The sequence below is a fragment of the Delphinapterus leucas genome, chromosome 3, assembly GCF_059928025.1.
Source record: "Delphinapterus leucas isolate spDelLeu-1000000601 "Yukka" chromosome 3, BTC_Dleu_Yukka2, whole genome shotgun sequence".
NCBI lineage: Eukaryota > Metazoa > Chordata > Mammalia > Artiodactyla > Monodontidae > Delphinapterus > Delphinapterus leucas.
Window position 1 is genome coordinate 134323664 of NC_143131.1, and position 16209 is coordinate 134339872.

The following is a 16209-nucleotide window of genomic DNA, read 5'->3' on the forward strand; positions in this document are numbered from 1 at the left end:
TTATCATTTTTATACATGTCTAAAAAGTTCTCTTGTATATGCATTTTTAAAACAACTTTATTGAGGTATAATTTACATATCACAGAATCCACCCATTTTAGGTGTACAGCTCAATATTTTTTAGTAAACTTACCAAGTTGTAAAGTGATCTCCATAATCCAATTTTAGGCTATTTTCATCACACCAACAAGATCCCTTATGTCCACTTACCATCATTGCCCATTTTCACCCCCAGACCTGGGCAATCACTAATCCACTTTCTGTCTCCACAGATTTGCCTTTTCCAGACATATTCTATAAATGAAATTATACAATATGTAGTCTTTTGTTATTTCTTTCATTTAGCATGTTTCTGCGATTCATCCGTCTTGTAGCCTGTATCAGGCTGCCATTCCTTTTTATTGCTGACTAGTATTCCATTGTGCGGATATATTAATGGATTTATTGGAAGACGTCTCCGACTCATTTTGGAAGTAAATGGGTGTAAATGAAATACATGTAGATAGATGTGCTTACTTTGAAAATTTCCTTCCCCATCACTGGGGGTTTTTGGGTTTTGTGAAGGATGCCATAAACAGGTTGCAAGCTTTAGGCTGCAAAGGTCCCAGATAATCTTCAGGATTTTGTCCAACCCAGAGATCCTGAAATTCTATACACGAGCCTTGATCCTTGGGCTCCTTAAGGCTAGAGCTACACCTAACTTTCATGACACAGTATATTTCATCTCACACACACATAGCAGGAAGAGGGTTTTCCTTAAAGCGAAGTACTGGAAGGCGTAGGTACAAGGAATTCTTTGACTGGCCTATCCTAGAGAATACTGAGACAGCAACTTAAAAAAAAAAAAAAATTGCAGGTAAAGCTAGGTCACGTGAGCAGGAGATGCCATCTTAATCCGAAAGTGGCAGGTACTGCCCCAAGGTAAATATAACAATCATAGCACCAATGCTTATCAAGTGCTTTCTATGTATTAAGCACTGAGGCCTAGAGAAGTTCAGTAACTTGCCAAAGTCTCAGCAGGAAGCTGGCAGAGCCAGGATTAAGGCCCGGGTTATTAGACCTCAGAGTCTAATCATGACGACACTACACTGCTGAAGTGCTACCGTATTTACACATCCAGAGAATCAACTTGCCCCCAAGAAACCGTGATGTAAATGGGCTCCAGATTCAGCAGAGTATCAGTTGATTTCAATGGAAATTTTGATTTTCCTGTTTTACGCTAGGTCAATCATTACAGAAAATAAAGGGTTTGGATTTCAATTTGAACTTGCTTCACTAGGGAGCTTTTTGAGGACTTAAACTTGGCTTTTTTCACAGTGAAGGAAAAACATTTTTGATTGGGTTCATGGTTCAGCTGATCAGTGCGGTGCATTCCAGTTTTAGTTCCATAATAGCTCAGTTCAAGTAGGTGGGTCAGCAAGCCTCAGAGAAGTGAGCTTGCCTTCCCTAACCCCAGCCGGGAGTGACTAACCTCAGCTGCAGATGAGAGAACCGAGACTGCTTCACAGAGCAGACCAGCTGGCAAGGGGGGGCCTTCCAGCAAGGATGTGGTTTGCTAACGCCTCTCTTCTCCTTCCACTTTTCACCAGCACCACTCGTTCGATGACCCAGACCAGCTGCAGAATCTACATAGCGGAGACCCAGCCAAGTCTCCCACCTGCAGCATCTCCAGAACAATAGATGTCACATGGGGGATAACATGGTCTACCCCCAGGGAAACAAGCTTTTCTTGTTTTCCCAGATGCTGAGTGTTTGCGTTGTGGGATCATTTAGATGTTATTGCTGAGTGAACTGAAGGCTAGAGAGAGGACTAGACTGTGTCCCTGGAGTCCTTCCTTCCAGGAAATGCCAGTGTTTGACTTTCACCAGGCACCAAACACTGACCAGCGTTTCCAGAGTCATCTACGGCAAAAACACAGGGCATAGACCTGCCCATCCAGTGACTTCAGTACACTACCAAATTTGCTTGTAAATCCCTAAAAAGATTTGTTCTCTTCCTTATCCTCTAATATTTTTTTAAAAAAAGAAAAAAATATATATATATATATTCCCCCTTGAGACCTGGGATCCAGGAATCCCTAGCAGGCCCAGAGTTAAGGTTCAGAAATTTTGTGAGTGCCCTGAAACTGTACAATAAATGTGATCAGATTCTCAGAGACCTGCGATCCCAAACATTAAAATCTACTTTTTAAAACTATTTACCACTCGCCTATCAAGAGGCCACTGTCATTCTAGGTTACCTCTTCTGCATTTTGCACTCTTTCATATAAACAAAGTATTTCCAAGTCCCAGACCAGCCTATTCTAGTAAAATTCAAGAATCTGGGTATTTCCTAAGAGCTTGCTTAAAAGAGCCTGACCTAGGAAAGTTAACCAACTGCATGGCTTTTCTAAGAGACAAAACCAAATGATTTTAGAACTGTTTTACAGAGGGAGATTATACAGATTGACCCCAAACAACCCACTCCTCAACTTTTAAGGCAGGGATGAGGGGAAGGGGGTCAGAGGACAGCACTCTGGGTCCTCACCCCTGCTTCAGCTTAGAGGAGTCTGTTGTCATCAGACTTCTATATTAGACATTGGAAAAAGGATTCCATCAGAAAAACAAAAACAATCCAAAGTTATTGATTGAAATCAACCCCTCATTTTGTAAATTAAAAAACAAAACAAAACAGCAACCCAAACAAGACAAGCTACTTGGCTAGGTCCATGCAGTTGACGGTCTTGTCGTGACCACTGAGCTTCAGCTGCATCGCTACTGCCTCCCAGAAGCTGGTGGGGCGGCCAGTTGAGCAAGAGGCAAGTCAGGTGTGATCTCCTGTCCTGCAGCTCCTCTAAGGTGCTGGCACCTTTCCCACAAGGACACACCTGGTCTCACCTTATCAACGTAATTGGCGATCTCCATGAGCTTGTGTTTGGTGGCGTCCTGGTCTCGTCGATTCTTCTGAAACTAAATGGGGCAAGCAGAACTAGGTGAGACCCCAGAACCCTTCCCAGGACCCCTCGTGTGCCCCATTACTGGTCTTTGAATTCCTTTTCATTTTCTTCCGTCTTCTATGATGACTATCTCCCTGACACATAGTGTCAGCTTGGGAGGGCAGAACCTGGGTCACATCCATCTTGGTACCTCCAACTACTAGCTCAGTTCCAGGCACACGGTAGGCATGTTAACAGTTGTGCAGTGAACTGAACTGTCTTCCTCCAGCCTGTGAAGTCAACCTTGTTCTCCTGTCCTCCTAATTACAAGGCCTCCTGCAAACTTCCATTGGGGCTTAGAAGAGGGACCAATCCAATCCTTGCCTCCGTCATCACCCCAGCATGGAGCCACCATCACAGGGATCTCACAAGGCCTCCGTGCACGTGATCAGTCAACATGGTCAAATTGTTGCTGAACAACTGCAGTGTGCAAGGCACTGCACTTGGTGCTGGGTAGGATACAAAGTGTGTGGTCCTGGTCCTAGCCTTGAAGGAGCTTCAGTTAAAACACAGAGCGGACCAGAAATAACAACAATGGCAGATGCTATATTTAAGGAGTATGAAATAGAAACGGGCTGAGAAAACCTGCACAGAAATAACTGCAACAGGAGGCTGTGTGAATGACACAAAATGAGTGCTGGCAATGAGGATCATAAAACCTTGGGAAATAGGCTTCATCTAGGCATGCTACTCAGATCAACTAGCAATGCCTTCCACAGTGAGAAGAATTCTAAGGCTGCAAGGGGCTCGGCAGCAAAAAATGCTGTGCTCCATCAGAAATATCCGCCGTGGGCAGCAGGAGGGGCACATTTCTGTAGGTAGCCTCACTTAATCACGCCTGCTTCAAAAGCGTAGATCACGGGCTTCCCTGGTGGCGCAGTGGTTGAGAGTCCGCCTGCCGATGCAGGGGACACGGGGTCGTGCCCCGGTCCGGGAGGATCCCACGTGCCGCGGAGCAGCTGGGCCTGTGAGCCATGGCCGCTGAGCCTGCGCGTCCGGAGCCTGTGCTCCGCAACGGAAGAGGCCACAACAGTGAGAGGCCCGCGTACCGCAAAAAAAAAAAAAAAAAAAAAAAAAAGGGTAGATCACTTTCAGCTGCAATGATGAAGGAAAGCTTCACAGCATAAAGATAAAACTTGCTACAACTGAAACCTAAATTTGAAAATGATGGGTATGTCCTATATGCTGCCATTGTTACACAGAACCTGGGTACCTATCTGATTTACCTTGTGTACACACGATATATGTTACTTCAGTCCAAACCTTCACGTCCTTCCTCCACTGCATCCCACAAGAATACACAAGAAAGAAATGAAAAGAACAGCCAAATAAAACACCCTGGGATATTTGCCCAGATGGGGGTGTGTCTCAGCCACGATAGGGGGAGAAACGCACCGTTTCCTATTCTCCCACTGCTTCTGGACCTTCCTGGGCCTCCTGGGAACCATGACTCATCAGAACTGCAATCGTCTCACTTTCACCATTGCTTTCTACGGAGTTAAATTCAATGTAAGATCCTGGGACTTAGACCTTTCCAAGGTGTTAATCCTGAAGTTTCTCTTTACTCAGTCATCCCATTTCTAAACTCGTCTCACGGGCACAGAAAGTGCTGCAGCATTTAGGGAGTATTTATTAGAACATCAGAGTCAGACTTCATTGTCTTTCAGATATATTAATCCTATCTTCAAACAGCTGCCCAATAATACCACCATAGTTTTAAGGAATGTACCATGCTATCCTGAAGAGCCTCAGGCAAGAGTCAGCAAACTTTCTGCAAATGGCCAGACTGTAAATATTTTAGGCTTTGCAGCCATAAAGTCTCTACCACAACTACTCAACTCTGCCATTGTAGCTCAAAAGCAGCCATGGACAACACATGCAGCGGTAGGCATGGATACGTTCCAGTAAAACTTTATTTATAAAAACCCAGAGTGGGCTGGATTTGACCATGGGCTATAGTTTACAGACCTCTGATGTAAAGAAAAGAGTATCTCCCACTTACACTTTCTGGGCTGACACGGGCCTTAAAACACGGTGCATCACCTGGTCTTTCCCAACTGCCCCACATTCTGTCTGTATCTTGAAAAGTCCTTGGCATACCTGTTCTCACAGCTGCCCTGTCTCCTCCTCCAAATCCCATCTTGCTCTTCCCCCACCTGGATCTCCCATTTCACCTAAGGAATGAATAAACTGAGAACCACCCCCAGGTGCTCCCACCTAGGCCCAGGGAGCTGCATGGTCATTTTTACTGCTGAAAACCCTCTCTCCAGGCAGCAACCCCATCCATGTCTCTGCTCCCTGTGCTAAGTCCAGAGCCCAGAGGCAAAGCCTGGCCTGTCTCAACACCAGGTTATAAATCACAGATAAGGCGCCCTCCTCTTCCCTGTCTGCCGTCCTCTCAGATTAATTAATTGTCAGGAATACATTTCTGCCCGCGGAGGATGAGAGGCCACTTGGAGAGGGAGTGGGGGAGGAGGTGGTGAGGGGGGCAGGGATTTGTGAGCCTGTGAGCCCAGCCTGGCCTATTACTTCCCCACCCACCCCTGCCCAGGACCTGAGTAGTGCGCACATTCCCTATCCACCATCCACTGAGCTGCATGAATCACGGCCTGTGGGCAGCACCTATGGGGCGCTGCTGGAGACCCTCCCTCTAGAACAGGAAGATGGCTCTACGCACAGCACAGTTCTGGAGGCACCTTGGGCGCACACTTTTCCTTTTGGGGGTTTGCTGTGACCCTGGAGGTCAGGAGACTGAAGATGTCCAATCCTCACCCCACCCCCGCTTCTCCAGCTTTCAGACTCACACCCAGTGGGTTTTAAATCCCCACACCAGGAGTCCTCTGGTGAGAGTGCAAGGCCGAGGGGGAACATCACCCCACCTTTCCATTAGAGCAGCTGTGTTTCTATATGCTTAACTATCGGGGTCACAGGAGCTTTCATCTGAACAAAGGATTCTGCAGCACACACACAAAAAAGGTTCGAGACCACTGTATTAGAGGATCTCAAGATGTCCCGGAGCCGGGGAAGCTCAGCTCTCTTCCAGCAACCCTCCCACTATGGCAGTTCTGTTAGGCAGGGGCCAGCGCCATTAGCATCCCCCATGACTGCGCAGCTGCGGCTTTTACATCACTTAGGATTTTGCTCCCCACACCACTCCCCCATCCTACACACAAACCAGTCTTTGGAAAGGAAAACAAAAGAAAAAAAAAAAAAAAGAAAGAAAGGCTGCTGGAAAAACCAATACCGACACCAATTAAAAAGCAAAACTCCTCTCAAAGCAGAACAAGATGTTTCCTCGGGGCTTCCCTGGTGGCGCAGTGGTTAAGAATCCGCCTGCCAAGGCAGGGCACATGGGTTCGAGCCCTGGTCCGGGAAGATCCCACATGCCACGGAGCAACTAAGCCCGTGTGCCACAATGACTGAGCCTGTGCTCTAGAGCCCACTAACCACAACTACTGAGCCTGCATGCCACAACTACTGAAGCCTGCACTCTAGGGCCCACAAGCCACAACTACTGAGCCCGTGCACCACAACTACTGAAGCCTGCACTCTAGAGCCCACGGGCCACAACTACTGAGCCCACGCCACAACTACTGAAGCCTGCACTCTAGAGCCCGTGCTCTGCAACAAGAGAAGCCACTGCAGTGAGAAGCCCACGCACCACAATGAAGAGTAGCCACCACTCGCGGCAACTAGAAAGCCCGCGCGCAGCAACGAAGACCCAACGCAGCCAAAAATAAATAAATAAATAAAATTGAAATATATATATATATTTTTTTTTTTTTTAAAAAGATGTTTCCTCGGCCTGGGAAAGCCCTTCACCTCCGCGTCTCTGCGCAGTTAACGACTCCGTGTCCTTGCAGACACTCAAGGGCCACCTCCTCCTGCCACTAACACTGGAAGGCAGCTCTTCCAGCGCGAACTCTAGTATCCTTCCCCCTTCCCTGCACTGCCTCCAGGATCTGTGCTGTGGGATTGCTCCTCAGGGGGAGCTGCTAACTAACCCATTTGGACGGTATGTGACAGATGGGAACTGTGATGAGTTCTGTCAGAAAGGGAGCCCCAGGCGAGGTGCAGTGTTAGAACGTGGGGAGTGCTCAGCTCATCTGACCTTCCATGCCCAGAAGATATGTCAGTTCTGTGGTTGAGCCACTACATAAAGTGAGAATGGGGTAAAATGCGGCTAATTTAGGCAAATATGGGCCGTAGGGCCTGAATCCATTCTTTAGGAGTCAGCTTCAACACTACTGCCTTGGGAAGCTTTTCCCAATTCATTATCTGTGCTCTAATCCTCTACAATGAACCACCCTACAGCAGTCATCACACTTGGAACTAGAGAGTTTTTGTGCTGCTACTGTAAACCCTGTGGTTTAAGGGCAGGTCTATCTCTATTCTCCCAAAGAATAAGCACCAAAACCTAAGGGTCTTCAGACCCAGTCTAAGAAATGTTAACCCAAATAACATTCTCTATCCTGATGTTCTGATTAATGCACTGAGCTGGAAGAGACTTCTCCTTGTTTTCTTCCCAACTATGTTTAAAATAGCAAAAAGAGCCCTTGGTCAGATTTAAGGTCAAAATCACATGACAAACCGGAAAAAGAGGAATGCTTTAGTATTTCCCCAAAGCAGTTTGAAGGCTGGAATGGAAGCTATCAAGAGAGCAATTTTTCTGCTAAAACCCATTGCCTCCCCCTTACCTCTTCATAATCAGCCACAAGGTAAAGCTCCACATACTTCATGGAGTGTAAATCTTCCCTTTTCATCTAAGAAAGAGACATAAGCAGATCAGAGCTATAGAAATGGTGGACTTGACCTCATTTCAAAAAACTGCTCAGAAATGGTGCAGTTAATAAGCAGCGGCCCTCCTTACTAAATTTGTACCTGGGATCTAGACAACCCCAGCTATGGTCACTTCATCCTCACCCTCACTACACCTTCCGCCCGCCATCTTGGTTATCGCAGGAGGCTGCTCTGGGACAGTGGGTCCAGTCCTTTAGTCTCCAGAAATAACGAGCTGGCTGCCTAGTGCAGACAGAACAGAGGCTGACATACCGTGAGGGAACATGCTGACAGTCAAGTTCCCAAAAGACATTTAAACCACATACCTCTAATTTCGGTATAAATAAATACAAGCATTTTGTGCACATGGTTAAGTGGCTATTCCAAAAAGGGAGGCGTATATTTTTTTCTCACATTTTAAAGTTTCTGAAATCAGCACCTTATTTTAAAGGTAGTAATGTTTTCCCCCAAAGCTGTTATTCTGTCGAAAACAAGGGTTTCTCACACTCAACAATGACTTAGACTAAGAGGAAAAAGCTATTTCCTCCTTCTTAGCCATCTCCCTTTGATTTAGAAATACTCCTGGATCCAAGGTAAGGGTCCTCAGAAGGGACAAGCCTATCCCCAGGCTAACTCCTGTGCTAAGAAAAACTCACCCTGCGAGGTCGCTTCTTGGTCTGGTTTGTAAACTGAAGGACCCAGTCCCTGGCGGTGGGCTTGGAGTGCTCGAACCCACAGTTCCTGGGGGGAAGCTTGAGATGTTCGGATCTGTAAATAAGGTGGTGGCCCTCGCTGTCAGGGAGGGGCTCGATGATGTAGCTGAGGTTACTGCTCACCATAATCAGTCCTCTGTTGACGGGAGAAATAGAATCTCTGGTCAAAGATTATGGTCCTGGAAAAGTCCCTTGCTCAGGCCTCAGGTTCCCCCTATAAAAAATTTCACAGCTGGTTTTGATCATTGCTTCTTAATCTTATTATGGGGTCGTGCACTCCTTGGTGAGAATCTGACGCAAACTCAGACTTCCTCTCCAGAGAAATGCACATGTACGTGAGATGTGGTGCACGGTTTCAGGGTACAAAAGCATATCACAGAGAAGCTTGAAGGTTCTAAAAGGGCTGGACCAGGGACAGCTCATACTCATAAAGGATGGCAGGACTAGGATTCCAAAAAGCCTCCCAAACCCAAACATAGCATACAACAGATCACAGGTCAAAACTTGATAGACGGAGGAAAAGACAGTCTGGTGACTGGACGAAGAATGCTGGCCTGAGGGTGAGGAGACCCAAGTTCTAAGCTTAGCTCCAACGTTAAATTGCCAAATGCTCTTCAACAAACCTCTTCCATCACTCCAAGCCTCAGTTTCCCCAAGTGTAAAATGCAAATGATAATTTTCTAACTTCACAGGACTCTCGGGATAATTAAATGGAAAGACAAGTGTCCTTGCTCTTGGAAACCAAAGCTAGAGACATCACTGATGGCATGCCTACCAGCCCCAATTTCCCTGTGTCAGCAAGGCAGCTCTGCGGTGAGGTGACACCCACAACCAAGCATGTGTGACTTCTCTTTTCTCTGGGTTACAGATACTAGCCTTGAACTCACAATAAATATGTGTGTTCATTCATTATATTTTTTCATTCACTGAACCCTTACTCTGTATTAGGTGTAATCTGGACATAATCCCTGCCCTTGTGTAATTCACATTCCATTGGAGGACAGACATTCATTCCACAAATACTTCCTGAGCTGCTGCTATGTGCCAGGCATCATGCTAGTTGCTGAGGACGGACTAGTGAACAGGACAGACAAGATGCCTGCCCTCACGGAGCTTAGAGTCTGAACATGGGAATAAATCACTACAGTATGTTAACAGAAAAGGCAAAAAGCTTTCATCGCCCTTAACACTGATGTTGGATGCTGCTGCCTGGGGTGCTGCATCAATGAGGCTTCTGGGCGCTTTATCTGGACTCGGTGAGAAAGAGTGCACAGCTTATCACCAATCACTATCACCAATAATCAATGGAAGGGACAGCAGAGGCCCCCGTAGCAGGTATTTGCCATCCTTGACACCGTGAGATAAAAACTAGAGCAAGGGAATGTTATCAGGGCCCTGGGGAAGGAAAGTCCCAGCAATGTACCCCAGGGACCCCACAGCATTACGTGTGCTCCAAAACCTCAGGCTCTGTCCATCCAGAAATTTCAAAAGGTAAAGCGTAGCCAAGTCAGTCTTTGCCACTCCAAACTGGCAGGACCTCTCTTCGGCTGTCTCGGCTTCCATCCCTGCCCCTAACACCTCCAGATCCCCGCCCAGGTTTTGCCCTTTGGGAAGAGCCTGTGATGCTCTCAGGAGAGACAGCGCCAGGCCCTGATCAGCAGCAGTCCTTCCTGGAATCCATCCCTGGTTGACCTCATTCCGGTGCCAGGGAGCCTGACGACTTCCCGGCTACCTCATCCAGGCTGACGCAGCAATCCCAGACCAGCGCCCCGGCGGGACGCCCAATGGGCTGCCTGTGCAGCTGGGGGTGAGAGTGGAACAAACAGCAAGGGTCACATCCGCTCCTGAGTCCAGACGGGAAAGGGCAGAGGGCAGAGCTGCTGTGGGCATCCTGTTCTCAAGCTATCTTCTCATCTTGGCTGACCAAGGCCCCTCCCCGTCACCTCAGTTTCCCCCAATGGCTACAAACACTACAAACCAGCCGATGGCTTTGTGTGCACTGGGTTGTGGCTGTGGAGATAACACCCAGTGCGTGGAAAATTTCCAGTGTAGCTGACCAGGCATCACTTGAATAAGCCTCTAGGCCGAATAGGACAGAGACAACACAGAAGTTTGGTGCACAGTGAACAACAATCATGGTGGTTATAAACTACTGAGTCTTTACTATGGACCAGGCACTGTGCTGAGTATTTTATTATTCACACCAACTTCTATGATCCTTACAAATATTATCCTCATTTTACAAACGAGAAAACTAAGGCTCAGCGAGGTTAATCAACTGACCAAAGTCACACAGGCAGTAAAAACCTAAGTAGTCTGGTTCTAGGTCCCAAGACCTTAACCATGACCTCACACTGCCTCTGTCACCAGAGCCCTGTACAGTAGCTATAAGTGACAAGAATCAGCAACTCTCCTCTGAGGCGTGATCGGCCATTACCCAACTGGCCTGTCTGAAGTAAGACACCAGCTGGGAGAGGCAGTCAGTCCACTTCTCATTTTTAGACACCATTTTTTGAGAGTTAACTATATGCCAGGCACTGTGCTTATAATTGTCATTCTTATTTCATTCTTACATCAATCCTGTAAAGCACCATTATGGGTCCCATTTGATAGATAAGGAAACTGAGCTCCAGAGAGATTAAATAACAAGCTCTCATGGGTATTCTGGGGCCAAAGATTTAAGGTTCGGCAGACTCTGGACCCCATGCCCTTAACCTCTATGCTATTTGCCTCTATCAGTGAGTTCCAAACCTAGGGGTCAGAGATCTTAGGATCAAATCTCCCAGATCTATCCATTAGAATATTCTACACGGTGTATTAAAAATGGAGATGTCCAGGCCCCACCTAGGAGATGCAGATTCTGTAGGCCTGAGCAAGTGAACAAGTCCCATAGGAATCCCCTGCACAGCCACACTCAGGAACCTTGACCTGGAGCCCAGTCTCTGGCAGGGCCCTGTCTTTTCACAGAGCTCTAAGCAATTCTGTTTCAGGGAGTGGGCAGATTATAACTGGAGAAACACAAGCTCAGAAGGACATTGAAGGTCCTTCCAGCAATAGGACTCTGCGGCCGCTCCCCTCCCCTGCCCCTGCTGCGGCTGCTGGTAACGCGCCTGTGTCACAGTTGCCACCTTCCCGACTGCCAGGGGATGGAGAACAGGCTGGCGCAAGCCCTAGCATGTCACAGCATGTCCAGCTTTGAAAGTGGGGGGATTTGTGAGAATCTACTTCCCAGGGCCCTTCACTGTCACCAATCCCAAGCCCTGCTAGCTGCCCTCCCCTGAACACTCACCAGTCATTTCTCCTTCTAAGTGTCTCAGTTGATCTAATTTGCTAAATGTAAGCTCTGGCAGAGCTTAGCGGGGGGTGGGGGTGGGGTGCGCGGGAGGGGGACCCATGAGGTTGGGTGGCCAGGACCTCACACGCTATTCATTGTTGAGAGCGACCTCACACGCTATTCATTGTTGAGAGCTTGATACAAATGAAATTGTACAGAGGAACCCTGGCAGGGCAGGCCAGGCAGGCAGCAGGTTTAACCCCTGAATGACTACAAGACTCGCTCAAATGCATCCTTCCAGGAACTAGGCAAGAACTGCTTCTTAGGAATTTGTCCATTCAGAGCTGAACCCAAGGGGACACACCCTACATGCCTACATCCAGAGCTGCCCTAAGAGGTAATCACTCTGTCACACTTCTTTCCTTCCCCCAAAATCTGCATGCAAGTGAGAAGGAGTTACAGGGAGCTTCAAAGGCAGCACAAAGGTGACGTGGTCACACGGGTGATGTGGTCCCTCTGGGATGGGGTGGCAAGCCACAAGTGGAAAGCATGGGCTCAGGAGTGGGACACACCTGGATTCAAATTCTGGCTCTGCTGTCTGCTAGCTTTGGGCTAAGTTACTCAACAAAGCTTCCCCTCTCACAGGGCTGCTATGACAGTTGGCTGAAGTAAGAGGCAATGTTTACTAATAATTAGGGTAATATTTAAAAAGGATAGCTAATAGTCATTGAGCATGTATGATACACAAGGCAGGGTACAAGGCATCTTATTCAGTAGCCATTCAGCACATATGTATTGAGCACCTACTGTGTGCCAGGAACAGTTCTAGGCACCGGGGATGCAGCATGATAGGAAAACAAAAGAAAGTCCCTGATCTCAAGGAAGTTGCACTCATCACCTCATGTAAATCCACCAATGATGTCACTATTGTTGCTCCCATTTTACAGGTGAGAAAACTGATGCTAGGGAACTGAAGCAACCTGTCAGGTTTTATACCAGGAACTGCCTGGCTCCAGAATCTACACCTGACAAAACTTGATGCTGCCCTGTGAGCGCTTACTCTATGCTTGACACAGAGGTAGCATTTCTTATCTGTTCTGCAGAAGGAAGGCCAGGTATTCAAATGGGAAAGGGCCACGCCTCTCCTTGGCAAAAGGGCAGATAGGCATGGACTGGCTCCTTCTGTCCCAGGCGCCCCACCTCCTGGAAACTGCCCACTCTCTCTGCAGCACAGAAATTTCTACACTGAAGAGTCCTTTCCATGGTCTTGTCTACCCTGCTTTCTCAGATAAGAGGAACCGAAGCCCAGAGAAGTAGGAACTTGCCCAAGGTCACCTAGTGAGCTACTGTTAGAGCTGGGGGCAGATCCCAGGTCTCCTGACATCCAGGCTCCTTACTCATGGGCGGAGCCATGACACCACCCTCAGCCTCCCACCCAGGACTCAGCAGCCCCCTGCACCGTGGGCATCATCTAGAGAGCTGAGCTGGCCAAGGCAAAGACAAGGAGGAAATGAAATGAAACAGGGGGAGGAAAGCTCAGAGATCACACAGCCGGGAGGTATGGAGCTAGATCTGAAACTCAGGTCGCTTGACTCTAAATTGTGAGCTCCTTCTAAGCCATCACATAACGTTCACACACATCCTCCTGTGCTCACTCTTAATTTCATATCCTCTCTCTCCCTCTCTCTCGCACAAAGTCTGAGTCCAGGGACCTGGGGTAAGGTATAACCACAGTGAGTATGGGCCCCAGGGTTTTGAGGACAGATCTGCTATAAGAGTGATGCATCAGGGCTTCCCTGGTGGCGCAGTGGTTGAGAGTCCGCCTGCTGATGCAGGGGACACGGCTTCGTGCCCCGGTCCGGGAAGATCCCACGTGCCGCGGAGCGGCTGGGCCCGTGAGTCATGGCCACTGAGCCTGTGCGTCCGGAGCCTGTGCTCTGCAACGGGAGAGGCCACAACAGTGAGAGGCCCGCGTACCACAAAAAAAAAAAAAAAAAAAAAAAAGAGTGATGCATCAAATAGATGACTACAGGTGATCTACTGTATGTCTTTGAAAGACTTTCTATGTAATTGAACTTGCCAGACATTAGTACTTAAGATACTATACAGCCATTAAAACAATGAGCTAGATCTATGTGTGCCTACGACATAATGTTAAATTGGAAAAAGAAAAAAACAAATTACAGAATGATATGTATAACCCTATAACCAATCTCCCTTGGATTAAAAAATCATATATACACATAATTATGTATTTCAATTATGTATCCCCAACAGATTACAGATGGGGAATGAGACTGATTGAAAGGGCAGGGCAGGATAAAGAATTTTCACTTCTTTTAGTTTTATGCTCCAGTATTATTTGGATGTTTAGCACACTCATTAGTTACGTAATGATAATCTTCAAGCACTTTCTTTACAAACAAAGTGACCAATCAGGTTTAAAAAATGTTTTTACTGCAATCAATACCTCTCCTGCTGATAGACAGTGAGTTGGACACACATGTGCGCACGCGCACACACACACGTACACGCACGCCCAGTGTCTGCCGAATCCCACAGGTTCAGTCAAGGACACCTCAACCCAGTAATGTCTAGATTTCTTCACAAATAATCGTTGCTCCTAAAATTTATACTTTATGTTAATTTGCAAAGCATTTGTGCACACAAGATATCGTATAGGACATTTAGATGAGTCCTTCATAGGAGACAGGCTTGGGGAGTATGGACACTAAACACCCCTAGGAAATGGTGTGCCACATCATTTCATTGGTGTAGTTTATAAATATCCAGAGCTGCCACTCTATTCTCGAAGGGGTCAGGGGCCTAAACAAGATTACAGAGCATTATATTACATATCCATGTTCCTTTTTGGAAGGAATATTTCTAAAAGGATACACAAGAAACTGGTAACAATGGCTGCCACTGGGAAGGGGGAATTCGGGAAACAGGAAGCGTACTCTTTCATTGTACGCTCTTGTATTATTTGACTGTATTTTTACTATGATCCCGTATTACCTCTTCAATTAAATTAGCCTAAAGAACTGCTTTGGAGAGAAGAGGACGCCCAGCAACAATCTAGAAACTCAGCTGGATTCCTCTGTATTTGTATCATCAGCCTGAAGATCCCACTTGGTATAAATCCTACCTATTTTCTCCAATCACAAAGAGCATGTTTCCAGGAGAGAAGCACAATTGCTATGGAGATTTTCCATTGCAGCATCGCTTTATGAGCCTTAGTGGGGGGCGACTGGAGTGTTCCAGGGGTTTGAAGCCTGCTGCTGCTACAGCTGCTCCTACTCCAGAGTCTGAATCGAGCCATCTGCCAGGCGTCTCCAGCTCTTAAATCAGTCGGGCCCACAGACACCCTTGGTTTCTTAAGGTGTGTAGTGAGAAGGCTGGGAAAATAAGGCGGGTGGACCCCATAAAAGGGAAGCGTGCAAAATAGAAACACATGGACGGCTCACCCAGTTCTCCCCTATCAGCACAGCTGCGGGAATGATGTACAAGAGGCCAAGCCAAATTCCCACTGCCCCAGACCAAGAGGACAGAGGAAGAGGCAGAGAGAAGCAAGTCACACCTGCATGTTCCCTTTCCTCCTTCTTGGGACAGATGCTGTTCACTTGCAGACTGCAGATGACTGGGCCTGTAAACACCACTGGAAGGCCAGTTGGCTAGGCTCAATCAGGTCACTTGAGCAGGGGATTTGGGGTCTCTGTTATGGCCTCCCAGCCAAAGCTTGTTTCCCGCCTAATCCCCTCCGGCCAACTCACCATGAAGCCTTAAGATGAGACATGGCTCGATTTATAAACAAACACGTGGGATCGGCAGCATGATGGGCCTCACATTGGCATGCGAGCCTGGGTGAGTCTTAGCATGGTTTCACTGTTATAAGATGATAATAATCCCGTCTGCATGCTGTAGCGTTAACACAGCACTTAACATTCTCTACCATGCCTATCATCCATGCCCACTTTACAGATGAGAAACTGAGGGCTCAGGAAATTACTTTTATATGCCTGTCTTCCCTCCACCCGTGTAGGACATGGGCATAGAGCAGACATCCACTGTTAATCTGCTGAATGAAAGAAACAATCATTGGCTCAATCGATCAAGAGAGAGGAAGGGTACACAGTGGAAACACCTCCTACTGGCTCATGAGGGCCAACGTGTGCATAGCTGCCCAATGCTGCCTTCAGTAACCACATGTTGATAGCTTCGAATTGGTCATGGTGGGAATATTTTTACCAGCATACTGGCAGATGCTACATATCAGTGCTTTTTTTTTCTTTTTGTTTTCATAGAGCTAGGTTATCAACACACTGGGTATAGGTACCACATAGTATAGGCAATTAAAACCCAGGCAATTAGTATAGGCAATTAGAACACAGGTTTTTCAGATCATCATCTCTTTTCCAAAAGGAGGGGAGGGTGGGAAGAGTCTAAATGAATGATTTTTATTACTCCA

The 16209-nt window shown here is 47.2% G+C and overlaps 1 protein-coding gene across 1 annotated transcript in view; it reads right to left on the minus strand.

Moving 5' to 3' along the window:
- The window catches only part of ADAM19 (ADAM metallopeptidase domain 19), an 88343-nt gene that overhangs the window by 31619 nt on the left and 40515 nt on the right, over positions 1 to 16209 (minus strand). The window contains exons 6-8 of the mRNA XM_022590251.3: positions 8411 to 8603; positions 7673 to 7738; positions 2878 to 2949 (exon numbers count right to left, since the gene is read on the minus strand). Coding sequence (XP_022445959.1) covers positions 2878 to 2949; positions 7673 to 7738; positions 8411 to 8603 — 331 coding nt within the window. The remainder of the gene's footprint in view (positions 1 to 2877; positions 2950 to 7672; positions 7739 to 8410; positions 8604 to 16209) is intronic.